We start from the raw sequence: 21,437 nt of genomic DNA, 5'->3' as shown, positions 1-21,437 counted from the left end.
ATTATTATTATCCTCATCATCATCTTTGTTAGTATTTTTCACAACAATATACAACCACATTCACAAAATAAACAAAAATAAATACCACTCATGTTATTATTATTATTGTTGTTGTTCTTATGACTATTATATTATCATGATCATTATTGTTATGATTACCAATTATAATATCATTACCAATTATAATATCATTATTGTTGTCATTTTTATTATCATTATCATTATAATTGTCATTATTATTGTTGTTGTTACGATTATCATCTATAATAACAACATCATTATTTTTATTATTATGATTATCATCTATAATAACAACATCATTATTTTGATTATTATTTTTATTATTGTTATGATTATCATATATAATAACATCATTATTATTTTTATTAGTTATTTTTATTATTTTTATGATTTATCATCTATAACATCATTATTTTTATTATTTTTTTATTATTATTATGATTATCATCTATAATAACAACATCATTATTATTTTTATTATTGTTATTTTTATTATTGTTATGATTATCATCTATAATAACATCATTATTTTTATTATTGTTATTTTTATTATTATTTTTATGATTATCATCTATAATAACATCATTGTGTTAATTCAGGGGCTGCGTCTGTACCTTGAGTCTGTCACAGAGGGACAACTAGACCAGTTGGTACTCATTCAGATGGAGTTATTAACTACCGCCTACCTTTCCTGGACCTCGTAGGATCCATCAGGTGGATCCTTCATGGCCTACCTGATCCCGTAACCAAGGAAACTTCATGAACAGGATCATCTGAGCTGGGGGAGGACACACTTTCAAATCTGAAGTCACTGGAACAGCTGGTGACAGATTAGTTAAAGGCCTGGTCATGAATGATCATGGTTGGCTGACCTTCTCAGCTCAACGCACAACAGACGACATGAGCGTCAAGGTAAGAGAAAGAGAGCAGAGAGAACGACATGAAGGAATGATGAACCAAATACTGGAACTATTTGATCAACTTAAGAAAACTGTGGGACACAATGTTGATTTATTTACATTGCTGTAGCAATATTATCCTGAATCTTTCTACATGAATCTTTGAATGATCGTGTTGAGGCAAAAAAAAGAAGAAAGAAATCCAAACAGGAAACATTAGCTGTCAAAACTAATTAACTGTGCATTTAATATAAAAGAAAATCTAAAGCTCTCCGCAGTGCACTGGTGTTTTGCTCAGAGTGTCCCCTGCATCTCACCCATAAATCAGTTGGGATCGGCTCCAGAGACCCCCGTGGCATCCTTCCTCCGTAGGTATCTCTTCCAGAGCTAAATTCATCCATGTCTGGCCTTTGAACCACCTACATGACCATGTAGGTGAACACTGAGTAATTCACATGAGTCTTTATTTCTTCTAGATCATCTGGACCCAGTTCCATCTACAACGCTGAGAGTCACTCCTGATGAGCTCTGTGATCGATTCATCCCTGATAAATACCACAAAGCAGCTCTAATTAAACCACTGCTCCCTGGTCAAAGTAAATAGAATAAATAAACAAGGCAGTCAGAGACTGCAACATCCCATGACACCCCTGAATCCAAAATTTTACCCTGACCTACTTTCAAAATGGTCGCAGCAATGAATTCTATATTGTACTACTGAATATTTGGCTTTTCACCAAAGGTGAAGGTCATCATCACATTTTTGTACCTCTGGCTTCATGAAAATGTTGCTTTTTGTTTTGTGATTATATCTCATCAGGTTTCAGAGATGTGTACCAAAAAAGGTATTGATGTGAAAAATTGACCTTGACCTAGTTTTTCAAGGTCAAGGTTGTGATCTAATTTTCATCCTCTTGTCTCCCTGAAAATAACGCGTTTTGCTTCGTCTTTCTATCTTATCCGGTTCCTGAGATATGTGCGAAAAAATGTACAAAAGTTGAAATTTGACCTTGACCTAGTTTTCTCAAGGTCAACATCTCATTTTCATCCCTTTTGCTGATCACAGGATTCATACATATTCATAAAACTTGACGGTATCTGTAAATGAATCAACCACAGGAGAGTTTAACAGTCGTTTTTAATTTACAGCTATAATAGAAATGACACGTCCGTCACTACAAACCCAAATGTACAGTTAAAGCTTCCTAGAAGCTAACAGAAATAAATAACAATATAAAACATTGCAAACGGTTTCCGTCAACATTAGCAGTGCTCCACAGACACACGCAGCCTCTCCTGGTCATAAAACAACTAAACAGCCGTGATGTAGGGACTCCAGCAGGGACCTGATCAACACGTGACAACAGGAAGTACCGTGTAGCTTAGCTTTCCCTCTGCTGCAACGCTAAATGAAGTCATGTGATTGTGTTAAAAGGTGGACAGAAGTGGACATTAGTTCGATTTAACAGACAATTCTTTACATTAGTGTGTCGCCACTCGATGTGAACCCTACTTTCATGAAACCCTGCTTTCAGAAAAGTTTAAATTTCATTTATTTTCTCCTAAAAACATGATCCACCTGTCAGCTGACTAGCATTAGCAAACCTGTGTACAGCAGACGCAGTGTGACCTCTGACCTTAGAGGCAGTGGTTACTCTTCATCTTTCCACTTCATTCATTTTCCGGACCGCCTCCTCCACTTTCGTGGGTCACGGAGGTTGCTGGAGCTTAATCCAGCGAATCGCTGAACCGCTCGAAAGATGAACGACCGCTCACGCCTACGGACGATTTTGGAACCGACCAATCCACCTGAAGCGCGTGTTTTTGGAGGTGGGAGATTTGGGGTGAGCATGAACGGGAATCGAACCCGGAACCTTCTTCTTGTCGTGCCGCCCATGCATCTCTCTTCTGTTTTAAAACACGAGCTGATGGAGCTGACGTCTTTTTTCTGACGGACCCACAAACACCTGAACCAACAACCATCTGCTTCACCGGCGAAACGCGACGTTCGACACGGAAGCCACCGATTCTCTCGTCCGTCCGCCGTGAGCCTGACGGACACAACCTGGAGCTGGAGCCCCGGACGTGACGTCAGAAGCGTTTGGAATTTAGTATCGAGAGAGAAAACAGATGTTTTGATTTCGATGTGCATCTTTTAAAAGGGTCAAATTTGGAGAAACCAACACAAAGATTTTCTTCATTTCCACAGAAAAACTAACATCAGCTGAGCTACAGTAGAAACGGACCCTCCCCTCTCAGGTTTCCTGGGACCAATCGGATGCTTCCGTCTCCATCTTCACCACCAGGTGATCTTGAACTCGTAGATGGGCCTCTTGCAGTAGTAATGGTTGATCAGATGCTTGTCGCAGACGCCGATGCACTGCTGCTCGGCGGCGATGCCTCGCTCGGCCAGGTCGCTGACGATGCAGTGCAGCAGGTCGTAAACGTCCGCCACCGCCTCCCAGGGTCCGAAGGAGACGTCCACCTCGCAGTGGTGCTCGAACAGCTTGGCCTCGCTGTCGGAGCGCTCGAAGCGAAGCGAGTTGAAGAGGGGACGCTCGTAGGGCGTGATGGGCATCTCCTCCTTGTAGACGCAGATCTTCAGCTTGGCGAAGCGAGCCTTTTTCTGCATGGCCCTCAGTTTGGCGATCTCCACAATCCGCTCCAGATTCTCTGGAACGCACAGGAACACGCGCCTGATGCGGGGAAACTCTTTGGTACTCCCTGTTGTTAAACAAGAAGTGTTTTCTTCCCTATGTGTGTGTGTGTGTGTGAGAGGCTAACAGGTCGTTAGCATCATTAAACTGACACTCAGGGGGCTTCCTGTCTCCCTGGCAACAAGAGTTTGATTAGAACTTTAAGATATTTTTATTCACCATCAGGTGGGTGGAGGACATGTGAAAGAATGGGTCCACCCATACGTGTGTGTGTGTGTGTATGTGTGTGTGTGTGTGTTCTATACAGCTTTAACATGTACCGCGTCTGAAAATTATTGCAGAAAAATTTCCAGCTTAGTAATTTAAGCAGACGTTTATGGTCACATGACTCCTGCAGGTCACATGACTGACCACTTCCTGTATCAAACAGGTGTTCTAATGACCACAACCATGCAGCTGTGTTATCTTCCAGACTTTATATTTTTCCACTTTGGTAATTTTTATTTTTTTCTTCCTGAGTGGAATAAAAATAATAATGAAATCAAGACGTCACAGATTCCACTTGAGGAAGACTCCGGTTACCTTTGTAGTAGGGCAGCAGGTCGAGGAAGGCCTGTCGAACCTTCTCCCCCGTGAGCGGCTGCGTGTCCTCCAGGCTGTCCAGCAGGGGGCCGATGGCGTAGTACTGAGCCTCCCTGTGCACCGCCCTCACCCGCTCCCTCTGGGGCAGCTCGCCCTCACGCAGGAAGTTCAGGATGTCCCTGTGAAGGGGGCGCACAGTCAGCCAATCGGACCCACAGCCCGGCTTCAGGGTCAGCGAATGCTCCACAGCCCGCTCTGATTGGCTGTCGGGCTTCCTTTGATTCACAGTGAGGATGCTGCTAGGTCCCGCTAGCTGGCAGTGCTCATGAACGTTATGGGATGTGGAGAAATAACCAAGATCCAAACGTCTTCAAACAATGAGTTTGAATGATTTAGACCCAGAATTTAAAAAAAAAAAATCTTAATTTTTCCTTGCAGCCAATCATCACAAGGCTTCTCTGATGTAATGTGTGATCTGATTGGCTCTTGAGTCAAGATGACATAACATAAAAAACATGATATGGTAATGTCCATTGCTATTATCGGTCATTGTGCTCACCAGGACCCAAAAAAGAGTTAAAGCTGAAGTTTTCTGTAAAAAGGAATCATTTATAGATTTTTTATGGATGACTGATTTTAAAGAAATAAATCTTTACGTTTAAATATTAGGAAGCAAAAAGGAATAGGCTCTAAAAAATGTTATCCATGTGAAGAAGAATATTATCTGATAATCATCCAATAATAGTTTATTTTCAATCTGAACCATTATAATAAATCTAATAATAATAAATAAAACTAACAATTTATAAAACTAAGTAATAATTCTGTATTAATATGGGAAGGATTTTGCTGAATGTGTGCATGCGTGGGTGTTAGTGGGTGGAGCTGTGCCGGGGTTAGAGGCGGGGCCAGCATCCTTTTTTTTTCTTTTTGTAGCTTTATCCACCTTGCAGGTCACGGGTCTGCTGGAGCCTATCCTAGCCGTTGACAAGCAAGTGGGGTACACCCCACATAAGACGCCAGCTCATCACAGAGCCACACAAAAGTCAAACACACATCTTCACTCAGCATAAACAACATGAATAATGAGCAGGGGGGGGGGGGCGACGATCACACGGCGCCACTCACCCGAAATACATCCCGTCCCGGTCGATGAAGTAGCGCCCCTCGGAGTCCCGGGGGATGTAGTGACGCCCGCTGAACATGGCGGCCAGCATGGTGTCCTCAAAGCGGCGGAGCGTGGACAGACGGGTGGTGAAGTGCGTGCCCCCGACATTCAGAGAGATGACCTCTGGGAACTACACAGGATGGGAAAAAAAAGTGGTAAATGATCATGTGACCGCATCACAGCCACGCCGCGGCGCAGAAACACACTTATTTGCACTTCCTGTGCTGAGCAGCAGAGGGATGGCGCCGTGCTGTCACATCACGTCACATCACGCCGTCTTGTCTGAAGCTAATACCCCCGGTGAGGATGAGGATGACCCGCCCCGGCTCACGGCTAATCTGCTAACCTCGTTTGCTAGCATTAGCGGAACCCGGCCATATTTAGACACACGGCTGTTCACAGCCACTCTGAACAGAAGTGTGTCAGTCAACCTCACCCCCCCAGATATTTGATGTTGATGCTGAGTGTTTGAAACAACAACAACTTAATAGATCAACCAACAGTGTGTTCCCCTCATCCATCAGCTTCTGATGGTCCAGCATCTGATGGTCCAGCATCTGATGGTCCAACATCCGATGGTCCAGCATCTGATGGTCCAGCATCTGATGGTCCAACATCTGATGGTCCAACATCTGATGGTCCAGTATCTCCACTTCTTCCTAGAAACCCTTTAAGTACTAAGATCTGATGACGAAGATCCAGACCCCAGCGTTCTGAGGAATCTTAGCCTATTCCTCTAGAATGACCTCCAGTTCTGGAATATTCCTGGTTTACCTGCAGCAGCCCCATTCCTCTGATCCCACCAGAAGTCTTCTATTCCAGTCGGGTGACTGGAATGATCAGGACTTCTTCTGGAAGCAGTTTGGGGTCATCATCCTTTTAAGAATTTCCAATGACGATGCAGATGTTTTCACCTGACTCCAGGTTTATTATGGTTTGGTGGCTCCACAGGATCCCACATCAGAGCTCCTGGGTCAAATCTAGATGGCTCTGGAGCCTCTCTGCTGGGTCTTCTGGGGTGAATGTTGGTGAACTGTTTTTGTTTGAGGAGGTTTTTGGAAACAGCTGAGAGAAGATGTCACCAATAAACCTAATACACCCAGAGAGTTTGATGGATGTTGCTGCCCCCGTTTCCATAGTGACTAAATGTTCTGGAGATGTTGTTGGTTCTTGTTTCTACCCTGGGGGTCTGTGGATCGGTACCCCACTGCCCCACTGCCCCACACACACACACACACACACACACACACACACACACACACACACACACACACACACACACACACACCTAATGTCAGCTGCAGCCTTTCCCCCCCCTGGAGCAGGACTGACGCGGGTTCGAGGCTACCACACCCCCGCGACACTCTAACAGCTACTGCGCGTAAACGTGAGACGCGTGTGACGTGTGTTTGGTCAGGGTAGCGGTGCGTCGCCCGCGGGCGGAGCGGCCTACCTCCTCCTCCTCCTGCGCGTTCAGCGCGGAGCGGAGCGGCTTGCTCACGGTGAAGTTCGGTACCGGAGAGGCCGACTTTCGGAACTCGTCCTCCGCGGGGTCCGAGCTGGACATGGCATCTCCCGGTTTGTCGGTGTCGCCCGCGGCGGAGAACACCACCATCACTCTGGGCAGCGGCAGCGTCCGCCGCTCCTGGATGAACCTCCTCACCCGTGTGGTGGCGGCGGGCAGCGGGCTGAAGGACAGCGACTGGCGCTCCCTGCCGCCGCCGTCAGAGCCGTGGGAACCGCTCGAGCCATTCTCCTGCATGCGCGCGGCGACTCCGAGCTGAGGATGACAGCACGAGCTCAGCGCGCGACCGGGGATAAAAAAAACAACAACAACAAGGCAGGCACGGGTGAGGCACGCGCAGGAAGGACGGCTCTCCCGCGAGCCACGGCGGAAGTGGAGTGATCCGCCGTCGGGCGTTAATGCTGGAAAGCCTCCGCCGCGCCGGGGTTTCATCCAAAGTACGAGGTTAGCAGTCCGAGAGGGGCTCGCGCACACTTTCAGGCATACGCGTGGTGACGTAACAGAGGTTCGCAACGTCATCACGTCGGTTGTCCGTTCGAGATAAGATTTTTAATTTTTTTAATTTAATTTAATTTAGAGTGCGGTAATTAAAAATTAAATTAAAAAACTTAAAAATTTCCATATTATTTATTTATTTATTTGTTTGGTTTTTTGTTTGTTTATTTAAATTCACTTTACATACGTCCTGCTGTGAATATCATGTGTGTCTGTTGTGTTTCTTCAAATAAAATGTAATCAACAGTAAAATCTTATTTTAAAAATTTTCAATTAATAGATTCAAATAATGTACAACGAAATAATTTTGTTTTATATTTGTATAAATTATGTCTTGGCCTCCAGAGCGGTTGTGTTTGATTAACACGTGTTAACCCACGATGACCTTTAAGGTGAATGTGGAGTGGTCGTATAAACAGCAAGATGTAAGAAATTAAGAAATAAAAAATAAATTTCACCTGAAATTCAAATTCCCCAAATACTCTCTACTTCCAGAATGAGCCACCATCCAACTGGAAACTATGGTAACGCAATAATAATAATAAAAACAAAAAAAAAACTCTAACTAAGCAAAAAAATGTGACTTGAGTAACTGTTTAAAAAGTGTTTTTGAGTTCTGCTACCTAAACAGAACATGACAGGAGGCCAGAACCCATCCCTACACCCCCCCCCCCCCGTCATGGCGGTATTGGGGGTCTATAAACCTGATCTTCAGTAGTGTCCTCAGACATGTTCAAAGCAAGCGCACGTTGGGGAGGTCTTCCTTGTCGTGACGATGACACGTGTCAAAGGGTGAAAGAGGAAGCACAGCTTGTTCTGCTGCCTGGAACAAAAGAATGCAGGCAGCCGGACCTTGAACAGCGAAGGTAAGAAGAGCGACAGCAACACATCTGTGCAACTGAAAAGACTCAGGGTTGATTAATATGAAGGTAAACACCCCATAATAAGAGATAGATAAAACAAAGTGATGCTGTTGTCAATGGTAGTCCAATGATTTAACAGACTGTTGATAATGAAATGACTAAGAGTGGATCTGTATTAATATTAGTCTGCTTGATCATTTTGGGACTGATAAATTAACAGAAGGTAAAGTTGATGAGTCTCAGCAGATGAGAGAGGAAGTAGAGGTGTGAGAAGAAGTTCAGATGAGTGTTTGGAAGGAAACATGAAGCTGAAGTCTATCAGAATGTTTGATTCTCCTGGACAGAGACTGACAGCAGGTGTTGGAACATTTAATTTTAGTATGAGTAGAACAACGGGTTCATGAAGGCCACATCTTCACCGGGTCCGTTTGATTTGTCTGCTGGTGGATTCAGAATGACTCTGATCGGCCCGTCAGCTGCTACGGGATCCAACCCCCGCAGCCGGACTCAGGACAAGAGACAGGATTCTGGACGGTGGACAGACGGATGAAGAGGAGTTCGGGTCACTCGTATCAGTCAGATTGCCTCCCCGTTCACTGACCTCATGTCTCCTCCACTAGAACTGGCACATGTCAGAGTTTAACAGGGAGTTTCATTGCAGAGCTGAAACACCGGAGCTGAACACCAAACATGACTGAAGCAGCTTCAGCCGCTTTCCTCTGCAGGACACACGGACACCCAGAGACGTCCTGAGAGGAGCACGACAAACAAAAACACAGTGGACAAATCAGTGTTAGGGTACTGGTCAGGCCAGTCCAGAGTCCAGCTCTCATGAGTCCAGCTCCATAAGTCGGGATCTCATGTCTCCAGATCTCATGAGTCCAGCTTTCATGAGTCCAACTCTATAAGTCTAGGTCTCATGAGTCCAGCTCGTAGTAGCCCATCTCTATAAGTCTAGGTCACATAATTCAGGCTCTCATGAGTCCAACTCTAGCCCATCTCTATAAGTGTAGGTCACAAGTCCAGTTCTCATGAGTCCATCTCTATAGGGCACATGAATCCGGCTCTCATGAGTCCAGCTGACATTCGATGAGTTCCCTTGAGTCACGCTCCAATGAAACCGGCTCACTCAAGTCCAGCTTAAGAAGAAGAAGTGATTTTTGACATCATAGAAATGTACAGCAAAATTACATGGGGTAGTGAGGAGAGTTGATCCTGAGCACACCGCGACTATGGGCCAACATAACCTAATATTCCTAAGATGCGCTGGATGGAGAACCCAGAGAAAAACTATTCAGGCAGACAGAGAAGGGAGAGAACTTGCAAACCACACAGAAAAGCCATGTTGGGAGTACTGGGGTTTGAACGCATGACTTTCTTGCCTGTCAGGCAACACCGCTAACCAGTAGATAGATAGATAGATAGATACTTTATTAATCCCGGAGGAAATTGCATAATCCCGGAGGAAATTGCAGTATTACAGTATGCTACTGTACCACAGATGAGACCAGTTCACTTGAGTCCAGCTCTAATGAGACCAGTTCACTTGAGTCCAGCTCTAATAAGACTAGTTTGCTTGAACCCAGCTCTAATGAGATCAGTTTCCATGACTCCACCAAACCAGAATTTAAGTCAGAGACAGAATGAGGCTGCAGTCTGAGCCTCTTGAGTACTCGACTATAGCTGATTTAAGGTTTGTGTCACTCCCTAAATGTCAGAGTTCATCATCCAGCAGCGTCTTTGGTTTTGCCCGACCACATCCTGTGGTTCACAGTCTTGTTAACAGGAAAGTAGCAGCTGAGACAGAGAGCAGCTTCTGGTTGGTGGTCAGCAAACCCTGCAGCTAGCTACTCCTAGACTTTATCTCATTAACACCTTGAAGGACTGTTTCACCAGGTATTCCACTTACACAAGCTGACGTGTGCTAGTTTGGTGTGACGTTCAGCTACCAGACGTGATCTTTGCGTCTCTCAGTTTCAGGTATGGTAGCGACCTCTGGCCTGCTGGCTGCTGTCCTGGCTGCCTTGTCGGTGTCGATGTTGAGTCTGCTGTCGTTCCTCTGTCTGCGATGCAAAAGAAAATCCAGTGAGTCCACCATCACAGGACGGTCCAACCTGCTCTCAGGATGTTTAGTGTGTAACAGGACCGAAACTGACCGGTTGATGCTCACGAGGAAAAGAAGAGTCTTTGGGTTTGGGACTAAAGAAAGTGTTTAAATTCACCTCTGTGGGCTGGTTCTTGGCAGACCTGCCCCTAGAGTCTGGATCAAATTAGCCTCCTTATCAATTTATATTTAAACCAGTACAATTTAATCCCGGTTTAAGTCTGGATTATTATTAGTTTGTTTGCTAAGTCATTTTTGTCCAGTCTTTGTAGACGTTACCCATAAATCTGGAAACAAGAATCTTGTTATTGTTCCTGTCCCACATTAAATAAATCCTAGATCCACTTGAAATCCCTCATCATCAACGTTTGGCTCTTCTTTGTTGCAGAGATCATTCAGGAGAATTACATATATGACCCGCAGATGTTGTGAGTATAACGCAGACACGTTAGACTGACAGCATGATTTCACCTAAGAGTCAGAGGACGAGACAATAATAGAGGGCAGCTCAAATAAACTAACGTTTATGAATCAAGTCCTAAAGTTGAGCTCTGCTCTTTACAGCCAACATGGAAGAAACGTTTTTGTTGTGACACAGTCGACAACAGGTAAACCTCATCATCATCATCATCATCATCATATTCATCATCATCATCATCATCATCATCATCATCATCATCATCATCATCATTATTATTTTATGAAAGGCAAGGAATTATCTGAACTCTAAACTAATGACATTCTCCTGTTTTCAGTCACCAGAGTTAACACCTTAACTTCGCCTCCAATGTATGTATACACACACACTCACACACACACACACACACACGTGCATGCACGCCACACATGTGCACGCGGGCACACACACACACACACAAACACAAACACACACACACATATATATAGATAGATCGATAGATAAATAGACTTTCTGCAGTTGTTGTTGGAGGACTGTTGTCGTTCTTGGTGGGTTTTACTGATGGCTGTGACTAAATGGTTTTCAGCCCCCTCTACAAATGTCAGGCAGGCATGTGAGGCAGAGGCATCTGTATCAGACCCGGACCTTCACCAAACCACACAGGAAGTCAGTCACATTAAATCTGAAAACCTTCTCCCAGGGGTTCAGTTCGGTTCACAGTCTGAACACCTTCAAGGTGGCGCCGGCCCCAGGTTCAACGTTTTGCCATGAAACAGGAAGTTGTCCTGAAACAGGAAGCTGTCCTGAAACAGGAAGTTGTCACAACTCAACGTTGATCGATTTCACATTAACGGCTGCGTATGGATTAGAGGTGACGTGATGAGATGCTACTAACACCAAAATGGGTTTTGTTTTTCCAGCGAAGTATGTGGTGACGCTTCACCAGGTGGGTGTGTCCTCATTGTTCTAGTGCCATCTTTAATTTTTGTCTATATTACCCTGATCAGAGCCGGTTTCATTGTAATCACCTTCTATTACAGCAGCGATAGAAGACCAGATGGAGTCAGATGAACAGGCAGATTATGAAAACATTAAAGATGGTATGTTAACGCCCACCAAACACAGCATCCAGTGTTTGTCACCATTTACCAACTCAAGTGTAAATGTTCCATCACCGCCTCAGGTCACATGAGAAGTCTGGAACATACGTATGTGTGAGTATTACAACCTGTTCTGTCACGGAGCTTTAATATAACGCACGCTTACAAATTATTCAGCTTGTCTTTATGCTAATGAAGCAGTTGTTTAAATATGTTGGTTCATGGTTTGATATTTTGAAATTTGAAAATTTAGGATTAATTTTTTTATTACAGTGAACTGAAATAAAAAAAAACAACAGAGTTGTATTTTGACTTTTATGAATGAAAGTAATTTTAAAAATCAAATAGCATGTAATGTGTGTACACCTACTCAAGTTGAAGGTGAGAAATGATGAGTGTGTGTGTGTATATTTTTCCAGAGCTCCTCTTCCAATCACCTTCTATGAGAATGAGCAGAATGAGATTCAGACAGGAGGTGAATGTTTTACCTTCCCTCTGAAATACAGTCCGTCAAATAAACATGTGGAATCACACACTGCTGTTTTCACAGATGTCGATCAGGCGCCTCACATCTATGCAAACATGTTGTCATCAATAAATGACGGTATAATAATCAGTTTTGATCAGAATTGATTGTTGGTTCCTGGCTGAGGTGAGGAGGTAACATCTCAGCTTCCTTCAACAGACGACGACGACTACGAGAACTCTCAGTTCCTCAGCACCGTCGTGAAGGAGCAAGAAACCTGTGAGTGTCAGGAACTTCCTCATTTTGTAATTTTTATTTTTAAAGAGATTTTTGTCTTATTCTGGTGCAGGAGCTGCAGAGCTGCAACCCTGAATCCAGGGATGGATTATCTTATTAGGACAGGAATTAATCTGCTGCTAGTTTGATCATACAGTCATGATTAAAGTGTTTCTGATTCCAGAAACGTCATCTTTTACTGTTTTTCTCTGTCATATAAAATATTTAGGATATTAATGTCATTTACAAGAGGAGTAGTTGTCAATTTTTATGTCACGGATTTTTATAAAAGAAATGATAAACAGAAGATCAAGAAGAGAATCTGCAGACTGACTGATGCTGGAAACATCCTCAGTTCCAGCCCAGAACCTACATCAGAGGAAATGACAAAATATTAAGAAATAAAAAGCAGCAGTCTTTAGTGTTTGGTTGGTTTGTCACCAGGAGTCATTTAAAAGTTAAAAACCAGGGGTCGCCAGGGGTCAGACGAGTCACCCTGACATGCAGGAATAAACTCATCCAGATCCACTCCACTTAGTATTTTACTCTTCTAGAGATTCATTTTTAATATGAGCTCACTGGGGTCACAAACGGGTCATTGTTCCAGAATATGACGCATCATTCCAGGTTAAAGGTCGTGCCCTATGATAACCTCTGATATGATAAACTCTTCTTTATTCATCCAAGATGCTGCTGCTGTTGATCCAGATTATGAGAATCAGAACGGGGACTGGACCGGATGAGGACACGCCGCCGCCCTGTGGTGATGTCACAGGTTCATTAACATAAAAAACCCCAAAAGTGGCTGTGAATTCAGAAAATGTTTGAGATGGCTGTGAGATTCATGTTGGAAGAATGTTTATTAAATGTGTATTTTTATTGAAAGTTCTGTGGTTTTAAATATCAGTAAAGTCCACTGAGGAAACCTGCGAGTGTAAACATGAATGTATTTAATATGTAAGTCCTCAGCCTACCAACACAGTTGGTTCTGAGAGGTTGTTTGTAAGATGACTTGTTCGTAAGTCCTCATTAATTAAATGTCAAACTATAACTGCGGGTGGCATGATGGCCCAGAGGGTGGCGCTGTCGGCTCACAGCTGAGTTCTCTCTGGGTTCTGAGGCTTCCTCTGCTTCTGATTGGCTGTCCCTTCTCAAGAGTGTGATGTGCTACAGGCGGAGCTGTCTACTTGCTGGACCCAAACTAGCATCACCTGACAGGTACTGGTGTTCCATCAGTGCAGTCATTTCCTGTTCCAACAACCCTGAACAGAAACACAGACGTTTGGCTTCACACAGAGACGCTTTTATTATCCTAAACAGGTCAGCTGGGGCCATAGTCGACGGTAGTTACCATGGAAACCATTTCTATACACATAGACTGAACATATGCACGCTATGGTGGTACAGTGATGTTGACGGTGACGCAGCGGTTACACGATCACACGCAGGCCAGTGTTAAAGGGTGAACGGAGCCGATCACACCTGGAGCAGCAGTGGGGGGGGGGGTCACCAGGAGGAGGGGTCTGCAGGTGAAGCAGGACGTCCCAGGAGTCCCCCCACCCCACACACACACACACACATCAGCAGGTTGATGGGAAGTTCAGGCGCTGCTGAGTGCGTCCACACCCGGCAGGACTTTACCTGAGGAGAGAGATACCGGACGTCAGACACCTGGATGACATCATCATCTGGACTGATTTCATTGGTTCTGATGTCGTAACTCACCTTCCAGCAGCTCCAAGCTGGCTCCGCCTCCTGTGCTCACGTGGCTCACCTTATCTTCTGTGTTCCATTTAGCGCAGCAGGTGGCAGTGTCGCCCCCACCTGGACGAAAACAACACAACCAAACAGGATTTAAGGGTTACATCCCTATCTCATCGCCCTCCTGAGCTTGTAGTGCTGCCCCCCTCTGGGCGATACAGATCAGTTCTGCCTCATCAGAACACGTTCACCCGGAAACACCTGGATTTCTGTTTCCTGGCTGCAGTGGTCACATGACACATGATCGATCGATCGGTCTGCAGACTTAAGCTTCTTGAAGAAATGCTACTTCTTTTGGTTGCAGGTAAACTAGGAATATTCCAGAACTGCAGACCTTTGCATGTGAAGATTCCTCAGATGATGTTTTTTTATTATGGGATGGATCATTTTGAGTCTGCTTTATTCAACCAAAGCAGCATTTATCTGTTGTGTCTGTTGTATGGAGCCACTTTAACTCTCCTAATTTAGTGACTGCTGAGAAATAGTCGGAACACAATGAAAGTGAATAAAGTTGTTTCAAATTGTAAAATGGGACAGATGTAATCCCTGTTAATCCCAGCATGCTAACACCAGGTATCTTTCTCACCAATAATCGTGATACAGCCTGCTTTGGTCGCCTCGACCACGTTGTCCATCAGGTTCTTTGTCCCTTTAGCGAAGTTGTCCCACTCGAACACGCCGACCGGCCCGTTCCACACGATCTGCTTGGCTCTGGCCACAGCCTTGGCGTATTCCTTAGAGCTCTCTGGTCCACAGTCCAGACCCTGCAGAGACAGAAATCCTCATCATACAAACATTCCATGTGGAGGGAAGATGCGTCAGAGATGAGATCTCACCATCCAGCCGGCGGGGATGCCAGCAGCCACGGTGGCCGTGCCGGTGGCGGCTTTCTCGTCGAACTTTTCAGCGGTGATGAAGTCGACAGGAAGTGTGATCTTGACATTGTTTTTCTCTGCTTTGGCCATCAGGTCGTTGACGATGGCGGCCCCCTCCTCGTCAAACAGGGAGGTACCGATCTGTCAGCGGAGACAGGAAGAAGACAGTTAGCAGGAGTTTAGCAATGACTTTTTGGTGTGTTTCTTTGAGTTAGCTGTAATATTAGCTTGTTTTAATAATCAGACAGTTGTGTAATCCCATTCATTCTTGCCTCCTAAACAATGCTTAAATACAGACGTTTGCGTTGGGAAACCTGAACTCTGGAGGTCCAGACAGGCTGGTGAAACCTCAGAATCACATTCAAATCTTTACAGGAGCTCTGACAACAAGACTTGAAGCAACCATCATTTGTTTAAAGGGTCAGTTCACCCAAAATACAATGCAGCACATTCCACAGGTCAGCAGTATCAGCCGCTTCCAGAGGCCTTTAGTGCCTTATCAGAATCTGATTCGCTTCTCGACTCCAGACAAATGGAATCTAGTCTGTGGTCCAGGATGGAGACGTGACCTCCTCAGTGACACGAGCGGCGCTGGTTGTGTGTGTGCAGCCCTCTAGTAACCCTGAAAGACGCTGTTTCTAACGCTGCGGCCTCACCTCCATGTTGTTGAGGACTTTGAGGAAGGTGAAGGCCATACCGCCGCCGATGATCATCTCATTGACTTTATCCAACATGTTGTTGATCAGCTGGATCTTGTCTTTCACCTTTGCCCTGAAACAGAAAGAACAAGAAGCTCGGTGCAGATCCAAACGCAGCGCTTCAAAAACCATTGATGTCAGCAGTCGGTCAGCCACGACTCAAGATACGGAACAGGAGAGAAAAAGAACCGTGAACCTTCATTTAGCTTCAAATACGATTAGAATTCATCTTCTAGCCGTTAAAAACAAAAAAATAAAGAAGCATGTAATTCAAAGAATCCTCTCTCTGCATTAGATTAAGTGGATAATGGATTAACTGACTAATCAATTGACTAAAGAATTAAGTGACTAATAGATTAACTTTTTATCTTTCTGAATGAAAGTCTTAATTATGGTCCAAGGTATAAAAGCTCCTGCAGCAGATTAATAGCAGATTACCCTTCATCTTCGTTAATCTGCTACACAAGCCAACAGGATTGTTTGGTATTATTATTATTCCAGATCTCGTTTATTTATAAGGACCTTATTTACAGGCAGCATCAAACGCTCACTGCAACATCAGTGGAAACTAAAGGTTGACGCCCACTGTGAGCTCGAGGAAGCTGATTGGTCGATCAGAGGGAGTGACGGTTGCACAAGGGACTCCGACTCAAGTCCAAACCCACACAAATTGTGTAACAGCAGACCGTTACTGCAGCTTCTGCTGTGGAGCCACAGAGGATGGACCACCAGCAGAGGATAGACCACCAGTAAAGATTCAACCAATGACGATGTTCATTAGATCTGGGATTAAAATATTAAACCTCTGGTTTATTTATTATTATACAATGCACAGATGATGAGCCTTGAATATTTGCTGGTCATGAAATGATAAAAATCTCACACGATGGACATGATTTATCATTTTGTCCTTTCACCTCTGCCTGGTAATGACGCAGTACTACCAGGAGGTGGCAGTAATACCCGCTAAGGTTTGGGGGACAATGGATGTGAACCTGATCCCCGGTCAGCCTTCAGTTTCCAGACACACAAAGCAGTGGACCAATCAGGATGCAGACAGAGATGCGTGTTAACATTTACGTCTTAAAGGAAAGAACTGTGGCCGTTTAAACTGGACTTGCTGGTTTGATTATCTTGGAATAGGATTAATGTCTCCAACAAGTAGAGACCAAAGCAAAAGGTTCTCACCCCCCAAGGATGGCCAGGAAGGGCCTCTTCGGTTCCTCCAGAGCCATGGCAAAGTAGTCCAGCTCCTTCTTCATCAGGAACCCAGCTGCCTTCTTAGGGAGGTTGACCCCCACCATGGAGCTGGGAGGGAAGAGGAGGATGAGGAGGGTATTCTCTTCAGATACGATGACATCACAGACAGCAGCGCTAACGTCCTCCATCGCTCCAGGACATCAACTCACCTGTGGGCTCTGTGAGCCGTACCGAAGGCGTCGTTGACGTAGATGTCTCCCAGCTTGGACAGAGACGCCCTGAAGGAGTCCACCTCCTGCTGGGAGGCCTTGGTCTGAAGGTCAGGACAGACGAAGAAGAAGAAGAGGCAAACAGATGAAGAAGAAGCAACGACAGCATCTCAATGACGCATTTCAGGACCCAGATTATTAATTCTAAAAGCTTTTAAATGAGTTCCTTTAGGTGCATCGGTTTCAGTCTGTGCTGCTTGTGGATTCAGTTCCTGCTGAAGAAGGTCGTGACTCGTGACCGGAGGACGGCAAAAGGTCAAGAGAGCCCCGGATTTGTACGTTTCCTTCAGTCCTCCAGACTCAAGTTCATACATTCAGGTAAAAACAACTTCCTGGTTTCATTTCTGCCTCTTTGGAGCCTCATCTGTTGGGACACACTTAACATTTGAGTCAACGTCTGAGAGTCAATCTCGTCTCGTGTTGAGATCTGAGATCTAAAAATAAAGCTCCTGTCTCATACGGCACAACAGTGGCGTAGAAACCAACCCGCTGGCGCCGCATACCAACCGGGGCTCTCAGGACAGGAAAAGCAACTGGTTCAGGCGGGACAACCCGCTGACCTTCAGGGCAAATGTCAGCAGGTCAGAGCTGCTGGTCCAACCCTAACCCTAACCCCAGCAGACTGTTAGGTAATTATTAAAACAGTCACTCTTTCACATCTTAGTGCATTTTTTAAAAGTAAAAATTATTCCAATAATACATTTTATTTGTTTAACATGACAGGTTAAGACTTTTGCAGGAGTCACTCTTTTGTTCATTGTATCCAGGAAAATAAAATATTTAATACTTTTCTCGATATCAAGCAATAAAATTAGATTTCATTATTCCATCATTATTAGGTGTTTTGATGAGTTTAATCAAATGACATATCCTGTAGATTAAATGCCACAAGCATAAATGTTATGTAATATATGAGCACTAAATAGTGCACCACTTGTGAACATAACATCAGAGGGTGACACAGCAGTTTCACGCTGCGGCTGGAGTGACTGTGCATTTTCCTACAGTGAGAGTAAGTCCTGCTGGACAGACTGCAGCGTCTGTTCCGGTGTGTCTTCACACAGCCAATCAGATGACGCGTCACAAATGGATCCCAGGAATTATACGATGCAGGTTTGTGGTTAAACCGGGACCTCGGTGTTCCCCCCGCAGCAGCACACTGCTGGACTCACCTTGTTCCCAGAGGCGTCTTTGCCTTTTCCCTCCTCTGCCACGTGGAAGCGGAGGTTCTCCAGCAGGATGACCGACCCGGGGGCGGGGTCAGCGCAGGCTGCTTCCACCTCAGGCCCGACACAGTCCTTCAGGAAGGTGACGTCCCTGTGGGGTCAGAGGACCGGTGAGCACGAGTCCAGCGGGTCGAGTGTTTAATAAAAACCAGTCCGGGGGTTCAGGCCATCTACTCACCTCCCCAGCAGAGTCTTGAGCTCCATGGCAACAGGCTCCAGAGAGTATTTCTCAGGCATGAAGTTTCCATCGGGACGGCCCAGATGGCTCATCAGGACCACCGATTTGGCCCCGTGGTCCAGACAGTGTTTAATGCTGGGAACAGCCGCCTTAACCCTGGAAAAAGATCACACACAAAAAAGAGATGAGCAAATCAGTTCTCCACAAACAGACACACAATCAAGGCTTCAAAACTGATTAGTTGTTTGTGAAATGATTTTTTTTAAACAAGTTAACTGACTGGATTTTAACATCACAAATTAAAAAGATGTTCCAGAATTAGATGGGTGTACCTCTGGTTGTTTGTGATCTGCTTGTCTTTCATTGGAACGTTGAAGTCGACCCTGCAGAGAAAACAGAGCGTTGAGACGTTCACTGACCACGGACGTGTTTCATTTTACACATCTCTTCATCTTCAGTTGGAAATTTACCAGGTAGAACAGCAGCGATGCAAAGTCTTCCTCCTGCTTTAACACCTGCTCTCTGACTCACGATTCACAAAATTCTGCTGACAACTAAAACACAGCTCTTCTGACGACTTCATGTTATTTGTTATGATTAATTAAACACCAGAAGAGAGTTAGCTCCATCAAGCTGGTTTGACAAACCCAAAGCTGCACGATCAGCAGTTGCATGAACACTCTGGGGTCTGGAGAAGCAGCAGAAAATAAACCAATGAATTTAAGCAGAAAGACAGACTGACGTGTCCAGACATCAACGCAGAGGCTGTCAGCCAACATGCCATTAGACTGGCATCATTCATGCATCGCCGCAGCCCCGCCCCCTGATGCATCGCTGTAGCCCCTCCCGCTGGTGCTGAGTCATAACCCCTCCCCCTGTGCAGGTTGCAGCCATGCATGCTTGCATCTCATGAGAACATTCTGCATCCCTCGTACTCCAGGATGTTGTAAATGGCCTCTGTCAGGCAGACAGTAGCCTGGTCTCCATGGCAACAGTCTGCTTTTCCTCCTGAATCTGAACTGGCAGCTACACAATGTGTATTGTTCAGCGCTAGAAGTTCATAAATCACACATGTCTCTGCAGGAAAAGAGCTCCACGCCGTCAGCGGCGGCGTTGGACCTTGTCCTGCCGTCTCTCGTTGCATCACGCTGGGCAAACGGAGACGGCCCTTTGACATTTCACAGGGTGTCGGGTTCAAGCGCCGGTCATCGCCAGCGGCCATCAAGATCCAGACCACCGAAGCAACAGGAATTGTCGAAAGTAAACTAACAGCACTGGTTTTTTTAAATCATCTCAGAATAATTTATCATTTTTAAAAACTAGAGATTTGTCTTCTGCAACAGGTCAGGGACTGAGCCTTTGAGGACAACTTTGAGCAAGGCATTAAATCAGGTTGTTGCTTGGCGTTGACAAGCATCGAATACACACAGGATGTGTTGTAGGAAGTCAAACATACCAGGACATGACTTTTTTAATACTTAAAAAAGAAAATGCTTACGTTTCTCAGATGTCTGACAACATGGTCATTTTGAATGAATTTAATTATAGTTACTATTGATTACGTTACTGTAATTATGCAAGCCCAAAAAAATCCACCCCTTACTTAAGATCTGTAATTACTCATTCTTTCCTCACCTATTGAACTCATCTGGTGTACATTCATGGATTTTGAAACATAAATCCCAACATCAGGTTGATTTCTGATCCTGCTTCTCTTTTGATGAGCAGATATTTAATCTGGAATACATAACTGAGTAAAGTTACTGCACTCCAAAGGGCCGCACTGGATGCAGCGGGTCATCCATGCAGCATCTCCTGACAGACACGTAACGTGGGCAGAAACGTGACGCACAAGTTCATTTCCTGTTCACACCCCCGTGGAGCTCCACGGCTCCGCTGGGGGAGAACCCAGCTACCTGACCCCAGGTGGGGTAGTTTATAGAACCAAAACACACTCAGAATGATTCATTAGGCCCTCACCGGATCACATTAGCTTACATAAGTTACACATTACGCCGAGTAAGCTAGCTAGCCAACACGCACCTCATCACGACCCGCTTCCCGCTGACCTCCACCTTGTCCAGGGTCAGTTTGGTAGACAGAGACATGACGGCTGTGTGGCTGGTTCAGGACTTCAACTTCCTTGTCGGGTCTGCTCCGCTTCCTTCGGCTGGTTCTCCACCGAATGACAGAGCTGACCTTCGAGCAGCACGGAGGAAAGACAGCGGAGCAGGATGGGACCCGCCCCCTGCTTCTGATTGGCTACAGCGGACTGAGGCGCTGCATTCAATAGGACAGCTTTAAGTGTTCTGTGACGTCATTTGCGCGACTCTTCGACAGCTTGATATACTGTACTGTACTGTATAAAAATAAGTACAGTAACTAAAATAAAAAAGAAAGAAGGGGTATGTTCAATGAATGTGGCAATACTATGATATGTTTGTCAAGTAAATACAAAAAATAGATTTTTGTTTTTTAAGGAAGTCCTACTCTGGAATTTTTCTGTTGCTTAGATACTATTATCTACTCCTATATATACACTTTCTTTCAGCCGCTAGATGCACTTTAACATATTAAATCCTTCTTTAAACTTTACTTCACTAAACTGTACTTAAGGTATATTAAAATAAACTTTAGATAATTAAATTTTAGACTG

At 44.8% G+C, this 21,437-nt stretch overlaps 3 protein-coding genes across 9 annotated transcripts; 1 reads left to right on the top strand and 2 right to left on the bottom strand.

The window, feature by feature from the left end:
- Window positions 1–1,723: 1,723 nt before the first annotated feature.
- kctd7 (potassium channel tetramerization domain containing 7) lies at window positions 1,724–7,284 on the bottom strand. Its single transcript, XM_068331259.1, has 4 exons — window positions 6,781–7,284; window positions 5,288–5,457; window positions 4,160–4,338; window positions 1,724–3,593 (listed from the first exon to the last, which is right to left on the bottom strand). Exons 1-4 carry the CDS (start codon window positions 7,282–7,284, stop codon window positions 3,217–3,219), a joined length of 1,230 nt encoding a protein of 409 aa, XP_068187360.1. The 3' UTR covers window positions 1,724–3,216.
- Window positions 7,167–13,459, top strand: si:dkey-183i3.6 (LAT2 domain-containing protein). Of its 7 annotated transcripts, XM_068331266.1 has the most exons (12): window positions 7,167–7,296; window positions 10,185–10,295; window positions 10,703–10,742; window positions 10,879–10,922; window positions 11,070–11,103; window positions 11,653–11,678; window positions 11,773–11,832; window positions 11,916–11,946; window positions 12,252–12,307; window positions 12,383–12,436; window positions 12,518–12,577; window positions 13,262–13,459. In XM_068331266.1, exons 1-12 carry the CDS (start codon window positions 7,251–7,253, stop codon window positions 13,315–13,317), a joined length of 618 nt encoding a protein of 205 aa, XP_068187367.1. In that variant the 5' UTR covers window positions 7,167–7,250; the 3' UTR covers window positions 13,318–13,459. The 7 variants fall into 7 exon arrangements, with proteins under 7 accessions (XP_068187367.1, XP_068187361.1, XP_068187365.1 ...); XM_068331260.1 differs by having other exon boundaries at window positions 12,252–12,436; XM_068331264.1 differs by lacking the exon at window positions 7,167–7,296 and adding an exon at window positions 7,644–8,276 and having other exon boundaries at window positions 12,252–12,436.
- A 402-nt stretch (window positions 13,460–13,861) lies between these two features.
- Window positions 13,862–21,012, bottom strand: pgk1 (phosphoglycerate kinase 1). The gene is made up of 11 exons (XM_068331257.1): window positions 20,825–21,012; window positions 19,114–19,164; window positions 18,782–18,937; window positions 18,550–18,694; window positions 17,318–17,421; window positions 17,097–17,216; window positions 15,867–15,981; window positions 15,172–15,351; window positions 14,922–15,099; window positions 14,300–14,398; window positions 13,862–14,215 (listed from the first exon to the last, which is right to left on the bottom strand). The coding sequence occupies exons 1-11, from the start codon at window positions 20,887–20,889 to the stop codon at window positions 14,175–14,177; spliced, it is 1,254 nt and encodes a 417-aa protein (XP_068187358.1). The 5' UTR covers window positions 20,890–21,012; the 3' UTR covers window positions 13,862–14,174.
- Between the last annotated feature and the right edge of the window lie 425 nt (window positions 21,013–21,437).

The sequence above is a fragment of the Antennarius striatus genome, chromosome 13, assembly GCF_040054535.1.
Source record: "Antennarius striatus isolate MH-2024 chromosome 13, ASM4005453v1, whole genome shotgun sequence".
In the NCBI taxonomy this organism is placed as follows: domain Eukaryota; kingdom Metazoa; phylum Chordata; class Actinopteri; order Lophiiformes; family Antennariidae; genus Antennarius; species Antennarius striatus.
Note: the sequence above shows the minus strand (reverse complement) of the source record. Positions and strands in the feature narration are given on the sequence as shown.

Excerpts from the sequence above, each read along its gene's own strand:
- si:dkey-183i3.6 (XM_068331260.1), top strand. The coding sequence starts at position 7,251 with ATGCTGGAAAGCCTCCGCCGCGCCGGGGTTTCATCCAAAGTACGAG. Across the intron at positions 10,296-10,702 it reads GCGATGCAAAAGAAAATCCA|AGATCATTCAGGAGAATTAC; the intron begins GTGAGTCCACCA and ends TCTTTGTTGCAG. Across the intron at positions 12,437-12,517 it reads GTTGTCATCAATAAATGACG|ACGACGACGACTACGAGAAC; the intron begins GTATAATAATCA and ends TTCCTTCAACAG.
- kctd7 (XM_068331259.1), bottom strand. The coding sequence starts at position 7,284 with ATGAAACCCCGGCGCGGCGGAGGCTTTCCAGCATTAACGCCCGACGGC. Across the intron at positions 4,339-5,287 it reads CGGGACGGGATGTATTTCGG|GGACATCCTGAACTTCCTGC; the intron begins GTGAGTGGCGCC and ends CCCCCTTCACAG. Across the intron at positions 3,594-4,159 it reads CCTGCTGCCCTACTACAAAG|AGAATCTGGAGCGGATTGTG; the intron begins GTAACCGGAGTC and ends TGTGCGTTCCAG.
- pgk1 (XM_068331257.1), bottom strand. The coding sequence starts at position 20,889 with ATGTCTCTGTCTACCAAACTGACCCTGGACAAGGTGGAGGTCAGCGGG. Across the intron at positions 18,938-19,113 it reads CAGATCACAAACAACCAGAG|GGTTAAGGCGGCTGTTCCCA; the intron begins GTACACCCATCT and ends ATCTTTTTCCAG. Across the intron at positions 15,352-15,866 it reads AAGTCCTCAACAACATGGAG|ATCGGTACCTCCCTGTTTGA; the intron begins GTGAGGCCGCAG and ends CTCCGCTGACAG.